The sequence below is a fragment of the Amblyomma maculatum genome, chromosome 8, assembly GCF_055883805.1.
Source record: "Amblyomma maculatum isolate TAMU_Amacu chromosome 8, ASM5588380v1, whole genome shotgun sequence".
Classification (NCBI taxonomy): domain Eukaryota; kingdom Metazoa; phylum Arthropoda; class Arachnida; order Ixodida; family Ixodidae; genus Amblyomma; species Amblyomma maculatum.
Window position 1 is genome coordinate 67079860 of NC_139351.1, and position 13969 is coordinate 67093828.

General features: G+C 41.9%; 1 protein-coding gene across 6 annotated transcripts in view; it reads left to right on the forward strand.

Moving 5' to 3' along the window:
• dop (microtubule-associated serine/threonine (MAST) protein kinase dop) overlaps nt 1-13969 on the forward strand; it is a 364897-nt gene that overhangs the window by 305423 nt on the left and 45505 nt on the right. For all 6 annotated transcript variants that reach the window (XM_084576407.1, XM_084576408.1, XM_084576409.1 and 3 more), the window contains one exon: nt 7652-7680. In XM_084576407.1, coding sequence (XP_084432533.1) covers nt 7652-7680 — 29 coding nt within the window. The remainder of the gene's footprint in view (nt 1-7651; nt 7681-13969) is intronic.

Below are 13969 nucleotides of genomic sequence, written 5' to 3' on the forward strand. Positions count from 1 at the left end.
GTACCATTATGCACGTGCGTTTGGTGCTGAAAATGTAATTTGTCTTCCTACAAATTGCATTTTTCGTGACAGATTGCTCAATTTCGTGAAGCATAAATGTGTGCATCTAATGCATTAATACATTATAAGAAGGTGCATGAAATCTGTGTTCTAATAACTTTTGCACAACACCGCTCAAATCAGCTCCTGGCCTTGCTTATCTTGAAAAGTTTGGCACCTATGGTGCAACGATTCTGTACTGATTGCTGCCAGTAGACCTCCATATGTGGACTAGTTCTGTTGGAGTACTTTTGGCTTGGCCACAGGTGTTAGAGAACATTGTGCAGCTACAGCTTTCACTATGTTCCCACAGAGCAGGGGTTTTATGGTCAGTACTTTATTGATCTACTAAATTTCCTTGCATAATGAATGTACGAGCTAATTTTACTTTCAGGTATAAAATATTGTTGATGCTAACATTTTTTTTGGAATCCCATCCTCGTACTTGCACGCAAACACTTTTCACAAATTTTTATCAAGAAAAGCGCAGCTAATTTCTAAGTAAATATGGTGTTTACAGAGTCGTAGTACATTGAAGAGGCAGGGTTCCCACATTTCATTAGCATGTAGATGTTGACTTTGTGCATAAGAATTTAGACTAGCACTTTTAAACAACTCTTCAATTGGACTTCCATTTTGACTCTATCTGGGAAATACTATAGCATGAAAGGCTTTCTACCGTTCGCTCTGCGTGAATCCAGTCGAAACCAATGAAGGGCTTTGGGATTTGAAGAAAGCAAGGAAAAAGATAACTGTCATCTTGGACAATTGACAGAAAGTTGCATCCGCTTTCTGTGAACAATTGCCATCACAAAAGCAGGCAAAATTACCCACTGAAACCTGCCTGGCTTGTACTTACCACACGAAGTTCTGTGCTGCTCATCTAGGCTCACTATGGTCAAGTTGAACTTTGAGACAGCAGGGTTTATTGTTCTTCTCATTGAGTTTTCGTTCAATTTCATTCAACTTGGTTGACTATGGACGCCTAAAATCTCATTTCATTACGGTTCTTTCTCTCCTTTTTCTCCCTTTGCTGCCCTCCCCACGTGTAGGGTTGCCTAATGTTCTGTTTCTCTCTCTCTCTCTCATTCATTTGCTGTAGGTGAAGCCACACTCCCAGACTCTTTCACCTCTATTCTTTTCAAGGTGTTAGTGTGTTCCCAGACAAGTCCTCTGTGCTGCTGTCTTGTATGCGCTAGACAGCTGGAGACAATAGCCATGTCACTCCTTCTGTTAGCTTGGAGCGAGGGGTGAGGGGAGGGGGGCTATTTGTGCATCTGTGAGCTCTATGGCTGTTTATGCACTCAGTTGCGAGTGGCTTGGATATTATATTAATGATATTAGTGGCTGTGTTTGCACTGAATTTTTCTTTTTACTTGACCCATCATGTTGGCCCGTTGTTAGCAGCATATTGAGCTCCCAAGCCCGAGGATGCATAAGTAAATCCTGGCTGCAACAGCTCTCTCTTAACAGGGGTGAAATGCAGAAATATCCACGTGATGCCCAGTGTCACAGAATTTTGGGCAAACCGACGTACAGCCCCGTCTTTTGCCATTTTGCTGGAAATTAGTCTGAAACTATACCGAAAATATTTCAACACCAGCAGTAATATTATTCATGGCATTTAACCATCTTTCACAGCTTTTTTCTTTTTTTCTTCATAATCATAACATCACGTAAGCTGTTGGGTATGTGCTCATCTCATCTCTTTGAAGTTTAAAATTGGTTTCAGCTTGGTTTTGAAAACATTTTGGCTTTGCTCGGTGGAACAAGAGAGAGTTCATAAAAAACTTACCTTTCTGTGGATGAATTATTTCCAGCCAGCCAATAAATTTCGCTTCAACATATTTTTAACTGTGCTGTTAGATTTTCCTGTAACGGCTCTGATTTTTGGAATAAGAGTTCTGCATAGACCCTTATGTGTTTGGAACAGATGATAATTGCGCCTTTTGTCTGATAATTGACCTAATGATACTGTTTTGTTGTGTTTCCCGAGCTTTCATTCCGTGTAATTTTTTTGGCCTAATTGCTGGTTTATTAAATGGATGCATACACTCAAGATGTCATAGTTCAAGCCTAAATTTTGGGAAGCTTTCGGTTTGTTTTCCGCTTTTGAAACTTCTATCCACTAGAATGATTTCAGCTGCTTTCTTGCACGCCTTTTGTTATTTTGTTTGGACGGAACTTCTCCCTCAGAGTCGACTAATGGATTGCCATATAAAGCTTGTGTGGCAGAAATTTCTGACAGCATTTTTATGAGGTTTGCAGATGGTTTCATCTTAAGGGAGAACACTATATAGCTGCCGCCTGATATATATATATATATATATATATATATATATATATATATATATATATATATATATATATATATATATATATATATATATATATATATATATAAGAACCTAGGCGCGTGCCGGAGCCGGTGCCGTGGGACGATGATGATGGTATGTACAAATGAAAGAAGATCCATGGAAGGCTTACAATATATATACTTTTTTTTTTCTGTGTTGGCCTCGGTGTTGGGAGCAATGGCTTAAAATCTACACTTGCCACATGAATCATAGTGCTATAAATCAGAGACTGCTAGCACGGAAAGTGCAGAAATTGTGCGCATGTTCCCTGAACAAAATTGGAGAATATTCATCAGTGTCACCTGGCTAACAATGTCCACTCCACTGACCTGCCCTGTACTTTGCCAGTTGTGGTTACCCTAGCTGCCCGAACTTCATAATCTCATCCGCCCTTCACGGTTCTCCATTTCCCCAAGCTCTGCCTGCCTTCTGTTGCAATTCGTGAAACACAAGCACTTCAATAATAAATGGTATTAAGAAACTTTGGTAGTTATAGTGGTGGTATCGAACGTTTTGCACTCTCTAATCATATATATGTACCAATTAGCTCAACTTCTAAAAGCTGTTCTTAAATTCAGCATGGTACTGTTGAGATCCTCTTTGTTCTGATCTATGAGTTGCTTAGTTAGCACTGTGATCAAAGTCTGATCCTAAAGTTCCTAAACTAATCGAACTAAAGCCAATAAAATGTAATCAGACTGTTAGCACAAAATAAAGTGCCACTTTATTTTGTGCTTTAATATTGTTAAGTGTGTCGAAGTCAAATTGTGTGTGTGTGACAAAACTGAGCTGCACAACCTCAGTAATAGTAAAATTATGCAGGCTAGTTCTTGTTCGAAAGTATTTTGCAACACTTGTGCATTAGTTGAAGAGTGGTGTTGCCAGTGCTCTATGTTTTTGGGATTCAGCTTATTACATGAAACGTGGCAGAGGCCAGCTACGTTGTCATGTCTTCTAGTTTTGCCATGCCACTGTCGAGCAAATCTAGTCTTCCCCTGTGTACATTCCGTAGAGTCATATAAAGAAGACAGAATTTATATATCGCAGTTTTTGCGCTAAGTTCGAGGAAAGATCTCAGGCGAAACGGCATAAGCACCTTTTTTTTTATTGCTGGAGAGGCAACGAGCTACTAACATTTCATCACCTGCTATCCTTTGAAGTCTACAGATGTGCCCATAGTCATTCATGAAATGCAGGCGAATGGAAAAGGTGTGCATCAGTGTGTTCACATTCAGAGCATATATCAAGCTTTCAGGTATGACCCTTAGTAAGCCCTTTCTTTGGGCTCTCCAGTGATGATTGATGGGAAATTTCAACCTTCAGCTTTCGTAATCCATGTTTGCAAGGCTGGTCAGTCATTCCTGAGATTCTTTGGTGTGTGCGAATACGTGACTAAGAAACTGAGAACAATATACATTGAGATGTGAAAAAGAAAAAGGTGGAAAATTGAACTTGTTGACCTATGCAGTTCCTGTTTCTTTTCTTGTAAGGCAGAGGTATTGGACAGAGTAACATTTCACCTTCCTTAAGCTTGCTGTTGTTTAAATTCCTGCGCGTTTTGTTTCGATTTTGTTTTATCGACCCTAGCATGGCCACTGGCAAGGTTCACTTTTTTGTGTGTGTGTACTCCTTCCAATTTGAGCCGCTTCACCGACCCTTGGTCAGGCCGTCGTCCATCACGTCTTGAGTGCAGAGCCGTCTCTTTCTCAGTCCCTGGTTCCACTGTGCTGTCTTGCAGGGGCCTGATAAGTTAGGAGAGGGGCTTTAGGTTTGTGCGCAGAGTCGAAAGAAAAACAAACCTCTCTGCACCCCCCGAGGGCAACCTGCCAGGAACAGTTCTTTGGAGGGAGCTGGGCAGGGGCCTCTTGCGGCGGCCCGAACAGTTTTTTGGCTTTTGTCTCACGTCTTCCTTTCTGCTTGGGAATCTTTGCTGGCTACTGGCACGTGTGCCGAGTGGCAGACATATAGAGACCCCCACATGCCTGCCGGTTATGTATGATTTATGAAGGTTAGTGAGATGAAACATGAGGTGGCAGTGCAAGGCGAAGATATCACTTAGATCTCTTGAGCTGGATAGGTATGGCTAGATTTTTTTTTTTTTTTTGTCAGCTTAAGGTCCTCCTTGATCGTCATTTTTAGCACCTCAATTCAGTTGTGTGAATAGTTTCAAGCATATAATTACATTGCAATTCACTTCCTCCTGCATACGAGTTAAAAACATGGGAGGAACTCGGGTCTCTCGGTTGAAATAGGTCTTTTGTTCAGTGCCACAACCTGTTTATAGCTCACCTTGTCCTAGAGGTCATGTTTCTGGCAGTTTTGCCTTGACCTCCCTTCACGGCAACAGCTGTGTGAAGTTGTCCACAGGATGTTGTCTTACCCTCATTGAACCTCCGGTTTACTCCCTGCCGTGCACTTTGTTGTGTCAGCCTAGTTGCACTCTCAAGTTGCACAGCGGCGTATTCTAGGTTTATTCCTTGTATGCCGTGAAATCAGGGGTACTCTGAAGGTTACAAATACATTTAAGTGCAAACAGTAGTGCCCCCGAAAAGTCCAATGCCGATTCATCTCACGATATCACCATTCACTGAAGAAAATGATTCATTCTGTATACTAATAGCATCGGAGCTGCACTTTGTTGTTAATATTTTTACTTCAAGGAGACATGGCTTCAAATTTTAGTTGGTTGTTGGACTTTGCTACAATTTCGGTAGAGCGACTGCCCCGGAAAGGCGGTGGTCCCGGGTTCGATTCCCGGATCAGGACGAATTTTTTGGCAGTACGAACTGCAAGGAGACATGGCTTCAGATTTTAGTTGGATGTTGGACTTTGCTTCGATTGGCAGTATGAAAAGTACTGCAAAATGGAAGCAAAAATTTTTTTGCGTGAATGCATGTCATAAAAGGTGTAAACATGAAAGTAACACACAAGTACACCTTGTGAGGTCACACCAGCTCTAGGAGGATAAAAGCTATGCTTCCTTTCTCAGAGGTTATTGTCTACATAAAAACAGAAGTGTCTTGGCATCACAATTAAGTTCCAGCTGTAGCAGCCGTACGCAGATGATCCATTTTGCTTAACGTAACTGGTGCAGTAGGATGTAAGGAATTATTTTCGAATCCTCGTGGTGTTATTAGAAACTGAATGTCCAAATAAATGATTTCTCGTTCATTACCCTCTCCTTTAGCCCTGCCACAAATGGCAGGCTCAATCTTCTTTCTCGTGCTGCGATCCGAGTTCATCAGTGATGCTCGGCAACTATTTTCCTTTACCTGCGGCTTCAAAAGATGTGAGAAATCTTTGTGGCAGCTTTATTAGCATTGTAAAAACATTATTTAGCTCCGAATATATTACAGAAAGGCTTCTCGAGACTTTAATTGCGTTTTCCATGCTTAGATATGTTGCTCAGCAATGGCTACCATTTGCTCCTTCAGCTTTTGGCTTTTTTTTGCTATAAACATGCTTTCTGCACGCTGTATTTTTTGCGCTGAATATGTGCGAAATACAAACAGACGTGGCGGGTAATGTGTGTGCTTTTGATGTGGCCGTGCACCTACCACAGAGAAAGCAGTGAACCAGATACCAAAGTTGCAGCACGAAAGCATCTAAGAACCTAACGCGGTACACCTTCCAGGCTTTGTCACTTTGTGTGGAATATTTATTTTAGCTTCTGTGCAATCGTTAGGCACTCTCAACTGATATGCAGTACTTCTGAGCAAAAACAAAGTGTGTAAATTGAAAAAAGTTTGTTCGCCTATTTGGTAACAGCAAGTACTTCACAGTGGTGTAATAATAATAATAATAATAATAATAATAATAATAATAATAATAATAATAATAATAATAATAATAATAATAATAATAATAATAATAATAATAATAATAAATTGCTTCACAGGAAAGAAAAGGCACAGTATCATAAGGGAAGAGAGGAAGGTGGGAGTGAAAAGGGAAAGAGAAAGGGGCCCTAGGCGGAGGTATGTCTGGAAATTTCGCTTAGAAAATTTTGACATCTGCACCGTGAAGTTCGACAACCACGTCTTGTGTAAAAGCTATATAGGTAGTCTCCCAGACCAAATTCAAGAAATTTTTCCGTGCAAGTGTTAACTTCATTTCGAGAGCGTTATAAAGTAATGGCAGCAATTGTTGACTGTAAGTTGCTATTTCAATTCTTCAAGTTTGAGACTGCTTCATTTATTCCTTTGTGCGTCCTGCATGAGCCATTTCTTCTGCTCTGTTAGTTCCTCTGTGGGGATTTTAGCCAACATGTCAAGAAGTCTTGTGTGTTTTGCTTTCATTTAATCCTGTTCTTGCACAAGAAGCAACATGAAGCAGAGTATCTTTAGTGTGTGTGTGTGTGTGTTTTTTAATCGAGCATATTTTGGTACTTGCCTGTAGACAGATTCCTACAGATTTATGGGGGCCTCATTGAAGCTGATGCATTTTGTATCGCAAAGTACATGTTTGCTTTTTATGCATAATATTTGTCATAGCACTGGAAAAGAAACTGCGTCTATTACCTCTCAGCTGCGAGTTTTAAACCCAGATGGCATAAGGGTTTTTCTGTGCGCAGTTAATGGGGCATTATAAATGTTCTTAATGCCCTCTGCAACAGGCAGTGACTGATGAACACAATTTCTTTATTTCATCTGTGCCATGCCCTCAAGAGCTTAGCATAGCCAGTAGACACTAGAAAAGATAGTGCAGCCACTTGCCTTGTTCTCGATATGATTCTAGTTTCTATTTTTTTTTAAGTATAGTATTTTCCATATAAGCTGGTGCTTTTCGTGTGATATTTTTCATATTTTTTTCATGTTCTTCAAACCGAGTTTTTGTTCCTACCCTTTTGTTTTGTTTGCCCTGGTTAAGTCACTTGTGAGGTCAAGAGAGCTCAGCTGAATGGCAGTTTGTTTACCTCACTATCAGTGGAGCAAATGTGCTCGCACTTCCTATTGTCAGTACTCCTGCCATGAGTTTATCACTGGCAACCTCCTCCACCATAATGGGACGGATCCCCACTGCTCCTCCGCTTCCTCTCCGGGTGGGAGGAAGTAGTGTGGCTGGGGGTGGCACTGGGGGTTGTGACCCGAGATAAGAGGAGGGGGCAGTGTGCTTCATCACCTGACTGATAATGACAGCAGTCTAGTGCTGCTGCCCAGTTTGATGAGTGTCTGTGATCACTGGCAGCCTCAGGTCTTGCCTTATCTCACTAAACATCTTGGTTCTCTCTTTTCTCCTTCCCTCTCTTCTTGCAGAAGGAGCTCAATGTCTCCAGACGAGGAAGGTGAGTGCTCTGTTGCTTATCTTTCTCTATATATGTTTAGTTATTGTACCCTCTCTCTCCGCATGCGGGAGTGCCCTGTGTGCTGAGGTGTTGGGGAAGAGAGTAAAGTGCGCTTGCCTACACAGCATCACATGTCTCCTCTTGCCCTGCTGGTTAGGTGGCTTGTCTGGCTGTCCTTGCTAAGTGGGCCGCCACGATAAGAAAATGGGATAAGAAAATGGCGGGGTCGACAGGGCTGCTTCTGCAGAGACGGTTGCAAGTGTGCTGCTGGTGTTGTTAATTGCACCATCATGATTCTCCCAGTGTTTTCTGACCTGCCTTCTTGAGTCAACCGGTCATTCATGGGTGACAGCTAGTCATAAGAGCACATCATGTTATGCCTGACTGCTTGCTAGGGCAACCTGGACACCAGGTCGTTTTGTTAAGTGCATAGATACAGCAGATTGTTTTTGTGTGTGTTTCATTTTATTGCAGTCAAACCTAGCTTATGGAATAATGCTACTTTCTTTTTTTTTTTAATTATTTGCATGCAGCGGGTTTACAGTCGTTCACCTGATCAACTGTATGTTTTTTGCTTTTTATTCAGTGCAACCAATCGCTCGGTTAAACAATCACCATACTTAAGCCTCTGCACAGCCAGGTTCACTGTCGGGCCAAATTCTCTCTTGGCAATCTGCAATTAGTCCAATCTTGCGTCAGCTGCTTCTGCAGATATCTGCAACTTCCGTAACATTGTTGTTGCTTTCCCCAAGTGATCAAAGTTATTCCTCCTGCACTATGATGTCTCCCATAGCCTGTGCGTTGTGTCAGCACATTAAGCACCACAATTTGTCATTTCTTTCAGCAATGACACTGAGCATGATGCCTGTTCCATACATGGTATCCCTTTTTTTACTTTCCCACGCTAGATTTCTCCGAAATTGTTTTTTATCAGTTATCTATTTATTTAATTACAGTACTTTTGTTTGTTTAAACAAACAAACAAGTACTTTCGAAGTAAAATACATCATTGAGAAAAGGTGCGAATAGTTACCATATGCAAAATAGATCATTATCATCATAATCAGCTGGACTATACCCACTGCAGGGCAAAGGCCTCTCCCATTTTCGTCCAATTAACCCAGCCCTGTGCTTGCTGCATCCACTTGACCCCTGTGAATTTCTTAACCTCATCCACACACCTAATCTTCAGCCGCCCCCTGCTGCACTTACTTTTCATTGGAATCCAAATGGTTATTCTTAGAGACCATTGGTTGTCCTCTTTTTGCGCTACCTGTCCTGCCCATTCCTTCTTCTTAACTTCAACTAGAATATTAGTAACGAGTTATTTATCTGACCCGCTCTGCAGCTTTCTATCTCTTAACGTTACACTTACCATTTTTCATTCCATAGCCCTGTGCGTTGTCCTCAACTTAAGTAGAACCCTTTTCGTTATCCTCCATGTTTCAGCCCCATAGGCGAGTACCGGTAGGATGCAACTGTTATACACTTTCCTCTTGAGTGATACCGGTAAGCTGCTGGTCCTAATGAGTACCTTCCAAATGTGCTCCATCCCAATCTTCTTCTTCTAGTTATTTCCCTTTCGTGGTCCGGATGAATAGATGGACTGTAACTAATAGAGATATGTCTACATGGTAAATGGGGAGGCAAAGGTAGAGGCATGTGAATGTATGGACTCAGTTCTCATTCATAGCTTGTGGCTGCCTTCTCTCGCTTTGCATAGCACTGTTTTGCAGTTACACTCGTTGTATTCCTGTTAATCAAAACCACCATGCAAACGAAGTAGTATTTTCCTCTATGCTCTCTTTGATCTCAGTGACTGTTGGGTTGTTTTGTATAAACATGGTAAATGGTGAGTTATTAGACTTTGGCTCTCATGGCTATAGTTCTGTGTTAAATTTAGTTTGAATTAAGTTTTCTAGGCGAGTTCAGTTTTAGCCTTGTAAACTTGCCAGTACGTGCGTGCCGCAGTATTGCCTGTTGGTTTAACATCTGTTGGCGTGTCAGTTTTAACTCCCTGAACAAGGAGCTAAAGAATTGCACTTAGTGTTTTGGCATTCTGCCTGAAACGTGATTGTTTTAAAGCTAAAGTGTTTATGTCAGGCCATTAGATCCTTCCTTTTACTTTTTTACTGGCCTGGTCTTTCTTTACCTTTAACTAAACCCATGGTGGGGGAGGGGTCACCTCTACCAGCAATTTATTTATTTATGCCTGTTTTTTTTGTTTTGTTTTGTTTTGTTTGTTTTTTTGCAAATGCCATGAATGTCAGAGAACAAACCACCGTCTTCCTGGCAGTCTTTCGCCTGCTGTCATTGCTCCACGCTGGGGAGAGATTTAGTGTGGTCAGGAGTGTCTCGACGTTAAGAAATGAAATTTCGCAATGGCACTCATAGATTTTCTGTGGGCACATGTGGGCAGTTTAGTTTCCTCACTCATCCTCGTGTGACCTCACAGTTGGGCCTCTAATGTCAACGGTAAGGCCCCACCTATGAGGCCTCTCCCAAAGGCCCCTTGTTTTTTCTGGCACACTCAGGGGATGCTGTCTTGCTGTTTTAAGCATGGGGATCTCAACAGAGACTTCTTTCCAAACTCAGCCTCTTGCTTGGATTACACTCAACTGGGCAGTCCTTCCTTACTGTTGCAATTAATATTTTTACATATTTGGACGCTGCTAGGGTTCTTACATTGCTCACTGTGCGATATGTGTAAGTTCTCAGAATAATTTGGTACTACTAGTCTGTGATGCATAGTAAGTACCTCCAGTTTTCACCGTGGGTTTGGTCAGGTCATTGAAGGCAATCGAAAGCAGCATTTCCATTAATCAGTTTCCACATCCAAAAGCACTGTGCACCATGCCACTTTTTTTTTTTTACTTCATTTCAATTCTAGAATCTTCTTTTTTTTTTCACTTTAATAGTCTTGTCTTCTTCTCTGCTGTTGCTAGTTTGATTACCACTGCATGCTTTACTGTTCTATATCTGTTCCTTGTCACTCTGCAGCCTTGCTTCATGCTTGTTAAAGCTCGGAAGGGAGGAAAAAATTGTCTGAAGGGCAGCGTTTCTCACAGTGTCTGGGGCACAGACAAGAGAGAACAAGAGTTTCGAACACACTTGTGGTGTGGCGATTGCTGCTGTCTTTCATGATCTCTTGAAACTGGAGGAAAATAGAATGTCGTTAAGGTCTGCTGGGAGCGGTGTACGTTGTCGCCCACATCGCCATGATGCAGGGAAAGAAGGCAGGGGGAGGGTTTGCGGCGTCTTCCTCAGTTTCTTTTTAAGGAGCTGCCTTGCTGACCCAGCTGCCAAATGTGGTCTGGGCAGGGAACCACCACGCACAAAAGAGAGAGCGGGAGAGAAGGAGGGCGAGAGGAGAAGGATGCAAAAAGCAGTGGAGATGAGGGGGACAACTGTCGAGGGGGTGAGCAGGAGAGGGGGGTGGCTAAATTTAGTGCACTCTTGCCGCGTGCTGGTGGATGTGCGCACCTGACTCACCCTCACCGGCCAGGGGCAGGAGTTCCTGGAATAGTCGCGTAGTTTCTCTCTTTCTTTTTTTTATGCTTTGTTGCTATCATTATTTCCATTGTCGGGAATGATTTGGTCCTCGTCTTCTTGCCACCGAGCACGTGTGCAGTTTGGGAAATTACAAAAAAAGCAAAACAAAGTGTTAAGGATTAGGTACGAAAATTAAATAAGAGCAACCATTCTCAGCTCATCTGCATTTCTGAAGGTGGTGGTGGTAGAAACATTTTATTGCCATTGTAACAAATAGCGAGGGCGAAGCCCCTTGCATGGCACTTGGGTGCTCCCTTATTACATGGGATCCCGACACCCTTTTAAGGCAAAAGAAAATTCTTGAAGTGCAATCCTCCTCATAGCACTGGAAATGATCTTGCGTTGGTCTTGACTTGAGGTGCTCTTCATGAGAGACTCCCAGTAGGACTCTGCGACGTTTGGTGATGGGGGATGAGGAAAGGTGCAGTTATGCTTCACACATAATCGTGAATTGGCAGGCCACTGGAGTGGTACACTTGTCTGTGCATGAACAGTATACTGCTGCACTGTGAGGCAGGTTTCGTGTTGGACAGTGCTGCTGCTGCTGCTTTTAATGGCTGTGTCTGGCATCTGATGAGAGAGGCGTACATTGCTGGTTTGCTGATATTTTACCCAAAAGTCACTCATTCGTGGCACTTAATCTCTCCAAGAAGATCCAAGATTTTTTTTGTGTTGATATTGGCATCATTGAATCCTGTATGCCTGGGATGATAGGCTATAGGATTATTAAAAGTTTTGCATGTTCTTTTTGTTGGTGTTTTTGCCTTTTGATGCAATAGTGAATGGAGGAAAATAAATTAATGGAAGTAATAAATATATGTTTAAGGCTAGCCAGGCCTTCGGTTGGGATTAGTTTGTAATTGGGCAGCTCCATGGTCTCTTTCTAGCATTTCCTGCTATCTGTAAAGATTTATTAATTATTATGTTAATTTCCCTTGCTATTTCATTCGACCACTTGCTCGTTAGCATTGAAAAAGGCTTCCTGCTTTACTCTGTTGTTGACTAATTGTCTGGCTTGAAACATCATTTTCTCAAAATCAAATGTATTGAAGACAGTCTGAGGAAACCAGTAAGGGATTACCAACAGGAAGACTCACTCTTTACGTTTCTGTCTTCCTAGTGAATTGGTGGTTTGATACAAAACTGTCAAGTAGGTTTCAAAAACTGGTTTCCTAAATTTTTTCTCAGTCACCTTTTTCTGGAGTAGTGGTGGTGAATGGGACGCGGCTCGTGCTGCGTGGAAAATGGCAGACACTGCTAGCACGTCAGCTCTTGTGTGGGACGAGATCCAGCTGTGAGCACTACCCACTCGTCCGCTTTCTATCTTTCCTTCTTTCTTTCTCTCACTTTTCTCTCTCTTTTTCTCTCGCGTGCTTGGAAAGAGCAATATTTCGCACCTGGCCTCTCCCACGGTCCTCGAAATCGCATGTCTCTGCTGCAGCCTCCCAAAGGCAGGCTATGGGATCTCCAGGCGGTGGTGGCGTACTATATTTTCTCGCTTGGTACCACGTCATGCCAACTGCTGGCTCTGGCCATGTGCTGCTATTCCTCAGCAAAAAAAGGGAAGAAAGCAAACGAATTCAGGGAAAAGAAATTTGGAGCACTATGCACTGTTCACCTGCAGCCTTCCTGTAATGTTTCCGGCAGCAGACCTTTTGGAGAGGAATCATGTGATGTACCGCATATTCTTTCCGGCAGTCTGCTCGTTTCTACGCAATACCTTGCACTGGCTTTGGTGCTTGTGAGCTGAAATGAAACAGCTTCACGTTGTGGCAATGGCATCCAATTGCACCAAACAAAATCTGTAAGCTAGTCAGTCGTCCATTACTCTTGTGCAAATTCTCTGGTCGTCTCATTTTCACCATATTTGTTAATATGCTTGCAAACTAATCAGACGTTTCATTATCTTGTGGGATGCTTGGCAATCCTGCTTTAGACCATAATACATTGTGTGAGGAAAAAAACGGACCACACCTGTATTTAGGTTTGGGTGCTTTATTATGTATAAAATGAAGCTTGACTAAACAATGGGGGATTCGCAGAATGTTTTTATTATTCTCCTTATAAATTGAATATGCCGCTGTAATGTGGTGCCATCACAGTTATTGCACGAGTGAAAAAAAAAAAAAAAAAACTGGTGCACACGGTAATTCCACTCTCTTCGTTTTTTGTTGACGTAAATACAGCATCTGCCACAAGCCTAGACTTCACTGAGCAGACTTGTAACGTTGTGGAACCTTGTTATTTAAATTTGTGCATTATATGATTGCTCTCTAATTGTTTATTTTGCATCACTATTTAATTTTCACAATGGCGGCTATGTGTGATGTCACAGACTAATGCTAGCTGTTTTTGTGTATAGACTGACTCTAAATGCATTTTCTTCTCAAATATGATTGTGCATTACAATTCACCACTTGGTGTTATCCATTCAGCAAAATCCAGATCAGTTTTGAAGTACACTTGGCATAGTGATTATTATTATTATTATTTTTTTTTTCATTTTTACTCCGTACAATTGTTTTTCACATTCTATTTTTCCCATGTTTCGTGTACCACATGTGCTGCAGCGTCCCATATATGAGTGTAACAAAATATCAGTGTGGGGCACGTGTTACTGTTAACCTGAAAATTTTATGAAATAAAAGAAGAAAGCATCTCGCCTCGTAAAAGGCATGTAGCGCTTGGAGATATGATAGTGTAGTTCATTGTCCCCAGTTTTAACTACATATTACCA